The sequence below is a fragment of the Berghia stephanieae genome, chromosome 2, assembly GCF_034508935.2.
Source record: "Berghia stephanieae isolate SIO BIC M18660-M18661 chromosome 2, UCSD_Bste_1.3, whole genome shotgun sequence".
NCBI lineage: Eukaryota > Metazoa > Mollusca > Gastropoda > Nudibranchia > Aeolidiidae > Berghia > Berghia stephanieae.
The window spans coordinates 91202185-91207184 of NC_088361.1; the positions used below are offsets into that span (position 1 = coordinate 91202185).

General features: G+C 34.7%; 1 protein-coding gene across 3 annotated transcripts in view; it reads right to left on the reverse strand.

The window, feature by feature from the left end:
- The window catches only part of LOC144965826 (uncharacterized), a 35210-nt gene extending 33471 nt beyond the window's left edge, over nt 1-1739 (reverse strand). Inside the window, exons 1-2 of one of the 3 annotated variants that reach the window (XM_078901588.1) lie at nt 1679-1739; nt 404-653 (exon numbers count right to left, since the gene is read on the reverse strand). In XM_078901588.1, coding sequence (XP_078757714.1) covers nt 404-455 — 52 coding nt within the window. In that variant the 5' untranslated portion in view covers nt 456-653; nt 1679-1739. Of the gene's footprint in view, nt 1-403; nt 654-1456; nt 1646-1674 lie in introns of those variants that run through there. The other 2 variants (XM_078901587.1, XM_078901589.1) reach the window with 2 other exon arrangements.
- Nucleotides 1740-5000: the final 3261 nt, after the last annotated feature.

Below are 5000 nucleotides of genomic sequence, written 5' to 3' on the forward strand. Positions count from 1 at the left end.
GTGTCAACTCATTCACATATAAACTTGGGTGTGACTTAGCCACCCCGTTCCACAGTAGTAAAATGGATTGAAAGAGAGTGTTGACTCATTCAATTATAAACTTGGCTGTGACTTAGCAGATTTTATGAAGTCACTTTTTCTGGGTATTTATCTTTGTCGAGATAACAACAAATAACCACTGATATTCTACTTACGGCAGTTGCTAGGAGTTGTGCATGTACATTTGGGGCCTGGTTGACCAAATGAATATTGATTTTTGAGGCTAGAATAAAAGTATTTTTGTGTTATCGGTTGTTATTTGTTGTTATCAGTTGTTATTTGTTGTTACCAGTTGTTATTTGTTGTTATCTCGACAAAGATAAATACCGGTTTATCATGTTATATTCTATGAGTGTTCCCTTACCTGGCATGGTTTTTGGCTGCAATTCGGGACATTCCTGGCAGTTCAGGACCATATTTCTCCAGTCATCAACAGACAGTTAATAATAATGAAAATAGGACGTTCCACCACCGAATCCTTTTCTTGGAATCAAAACAAGTTCGTAACTTAAATTCTTGACCACATTATTTGAGTTCAAGATATGAAACAAACCAGTTAATTATGAGCACCTTTGGTGAGAATTGTACGAAGTATGTATGTTCATTTCGATTTTCTGAAAATAATTGCAATGTGTAGGGTGATGCGCAAATTCATTAGATATCTACCAAAGTTGGTCACTTATCTTGGAAATTTTAAACACAAATTTTCATTGAAAAAAATTAATAAATTCGTTCTGTTTTCTCTATCTTTTTTACTCTCTAGGTTTGTTTTTCCAACACAACTAGATATCTACTAAGAAAATTCAGTCAATTAAAAAAGATGTCTAACTTTATAGATAAGAAAATTTTTTAATGTGTGTTGTTTTGTCTACTTTTATTTCAAACATGACCGCTTACTTATCAAAATTAGTCAGTTGTTTCGAAAATTTCTAACCAAGGTGGTCATGGAAATAAAAAATTAAATTCGGGATAAATTTTTCACTACAGGTTTTCTTTTTCAAAACACGACTGACTACAAGCCAACATTTTTACAGTCCGTGGGTTAATTTTTTTATCTTTTTTATTTTTTTATTTTTTGCTATTAATTTTTTCACATTCTATTCTCTATGTTTTATTTCACAAGACGACAACATTATCAAAGGAATGAAATCTGACACCTGGCTGCTTTACAGACAAATTATACGATAACTACTAATAGAAAACTACCGGCAATGGTTATGTTAATGGCCAATAACATTAACATCTGCACAGATCTTTAAATTAAATTAATAACACACACGCATAATATACATAAGCTACACACACACACACACACACACACACACACACACACACGCACACAACAGAAGTCTCACGTCTAGTAAGAAAAGAAAAAATACACATCCAAAAGTGATAGAACTTGTAATCTTATTATTACTATTCGTTAAATTCTCAGATTTTCAAATTCAAAACACTTCAATTGAGCAGATAAATTTGATATCCAACGCCAGGATGAAATTCTTATGACCGGTTGTGTATGAAGTCTTAGATACTTATCACCTGCTGAATAAGTTAAGTGTATACGTAAAATTTTACGGAGTTCTAGCCTATTGATAAACACAACTTTGAGAGAGCACCATACAGCCGTTAACCTACCTACTTCTCTACGCTAAGCTATGCCAGTGAGTGAAAGAACGCATCCAGATCCGAAATGCACGTGCGCTCGTAGTGAGTACGTTCGTAAGGAAGACGCATGTACCCAACTGACTGCCATCCTATATTACTCGTATTATGATGCGGAAAAAATAGGGTCACGATAGCTCAGTTGGTAGAGCACTCCCTTAACACACAACGTGACCGAGTTTTGTCCGATTCCTGTCCACTCAGCAGTGATTGGGTAACTGGTTCTGTTAGATCAAACAGAAAGTACTTTACGATAGTTTATTGCCATGTCCAAAGGGTAGCAAGCGCTTGCTATTGTCCATTTCACGCCATAGATACCGGGGTAAACGCTTGATCCATGTATTTAAGAGCTCTAAAGGACGTTTTTTTATGACGGAAAGTAGATACACAAATGAAAAAAAAAAGAGAAATGTACAGGATCTCTATAGAAAGTTTGGCATTGTTAAAAGAATGTTGCATTGGATTACGACCTCTGCGAAATTTTAATGTGTCAAATAAGGGAGCAGGCACTGGTGTAAGATACAAAATCTGAAAAAATTGTGAATGAACTAGTGACAACCAAATCAGAAACAAAGAATCAACAAGAAAAAAAAACATATCAAAAAAGACCCCCTCACCACTCACACACACACACACATAAAAAAAAATAAAACAGCCTACCTCGACTGGGGATCAAGCCTCATTCTTCCTGAATACCCGTTGACGTGCTAGCACTACACCACAGAGGTTACTCGATAGTTGGGGCGATTTAAATCATTGAATTTAGCACTAGATCTATCTAGATAGATATTCCTGACACACCTTTTCAAAATTATATTTTTATTAGTATGAAACAGTGCCAGCCAGACAAGCACACTTTTTCACATCTTTTCAAAAGTTTTCACCTCTGTGAAATGAATGACTTGTGTAGATTTTTTTCTAAGCTAATTAATTGTCATTTTAATCAAAATATCTATATTTATTCTTCTCAATAATTTTCTTTCAACTAACTACAACCCTCATGTTTTTGGCCATAAATTCAAATTTTAGATCCTAATCGATCCCATATAAAACCGCTTTGAGGTAGTGGATGGATTTTGAGAATTGGCAGAGGCAGAGACTGTTTAAGATATAAATAGTGTATGAAACAATGCCAGACAAACCCAGACAGAAAAATACAAGAAAAAATATATTTAAAAAAACAAAGAAAAACAAACAGCCTTCTAATTTTTGGGTTCTTTTTTTTTTCTTGTATTTTTCTGTCTTATTTTGTCTGGCACTGTTTCATCTTACACCCGTGCCTGCTCCTTAATTTGTCACGTAGATAGTCAGTGTGTTAAAATTAACGTGGTGGCGGAAATGAATTGTTGAAATTTGATTGGGAATGTCTTCAGAAGAGGGGAAAAGAACGATTCTGCAATGGCATTGAGATGGACTCCAGAGAGAAAGAAAGGAGGAGGAAGGCCCAAAACAACATTGCTCAGGACGGTGGTAAAGGAGTAGAATCAAATGAGATAGTACTACTGACAGAGGCCCAGGACTTTAGCGAAGGACTGGGGAATTGGATGGACATGGTTCCTGCCTTTTGAGCCCGGTCCTGGAGATGAAAGATTCATGTAAAAATGTTAATGGAATTAGTTTCTGAAAGTGACTGGAACTAAAATAAATGTTTCTTATACTATTGAATAATGTAAATGCTGCTGCTCGCAGCTCGAAGAAATAAATAACAATGTGAAATTGAATGTAAGCTTCAATTTAATATACGAAAACAGATAAATTGACGTTTAGGGCTTTCCTTTTATCAACAAAACAGGATGAATGAAACACAACAGACGAATGGGATAATGTGGTCGTGGCGTCGTTGAACATTATCTCATTCGTCTGTACGTGTTTCATTCATCCTGTTTTGTTGATAAAGGAGAAACCCGAAACGTCAATTTTATCTGTTTTCGTAATTTAAATTGTAGCTTACAGTCAATTTCACGTTGTTACTTATACTCTTGAGTGCTTTAAGTCTGGACTGACGACAGGATACTTCAGATTAACTTTTCATTAATATTTCAAAATCTCATTCCTCACATTCTGTTGGTATCAACATAACCTAATGGATCATCTACAATTTTAACATTTAATGTTCTTAAAATTGTAACATATAATTTTCTTAAAACTCTCATGTAATCTATGTTTTATAAAGCGCCATTGGACACATTATGTGGGGATTGGGGTTCAATAAATTGTTAATATTCATTCATTTATTTATTTAATAATTTAATCTGGTCAATTTGGATTTAAGACAATTTTGTGATATCTTGTTGACCCCAATATAGGGGCCGTGGGTCACATTTCAAGTTGTAGGCTGTAGTGCGTGAGACAGAAGTCGTCCCAGATATCTATAAGTATCTATAACAAAGTCTTTCTTGCGGTTGGGGAGTTACCAATGTTTATGCAAAGTACATTCTGTCCAATGTACTAGAGATCAAACTACGTAATTACTGAGTGAAGGGAACTAGACACGACAAAAGCTGGGTTAGAATTGAGCTAACGGATGTTTGTTCAGCCCATAGAAATAAAACCAGCAAAACAAGGATCAGAATTTGTGATCTGTCGCCTCAAAAATGTAATGTTGTCAGTGTGTAAACAGTAGCAAATAGTGATTCTAAAGTTAAAGTAAAAAAATTGTGAAACTTTAGTTTTTAAGCATTTCAAGATTCTACAGTTTATATTGTCCTCAACAAAACAATGCAATATGTTTTTGAATGAATATCGAAAAAATAAATGACAGTAATGGAAGCGTCAATTAAATTGACGAAGTCAGATTATGTAGACGTTTTGGTTTCTACTTTGTTCAACCTCAATACGTGCCAACTTTTAACTTTTCAGAAGTGACGTTATTTGGAAATCCCTCCACCCCTGTTCAAGAACTGCGAGGAATGTCAAACTCTTTAAGAGTTGTATTGATCATGATGCAGGTCCAAAATAATCTCGACTTTACCCTCGTGCTCTACCAACTGAGCTAATGGGACCCCTAATGTGAGTTTATAGTCGTTAGAAATGAAACCGTTTTATATCTTTTGTTGATGAGAATATTTTTAACAAAATAATTCATGATTAAAAATTATTTATAAAATCTCTCTTTGATATCTGGTTTACTCTGCTAATATACCGATTTGAGGCGTTCGGTTGTAAACATCGTCTATCTGTGTTGAAATCATCTTTTGATTTATTTTCTTTAAAAATCCCTTCACTTCACCAGGATTCAAATACAAAATCATAACCTTTCGACCAACGACACGCCTTCTTCCTAACAACACTTTCAACGC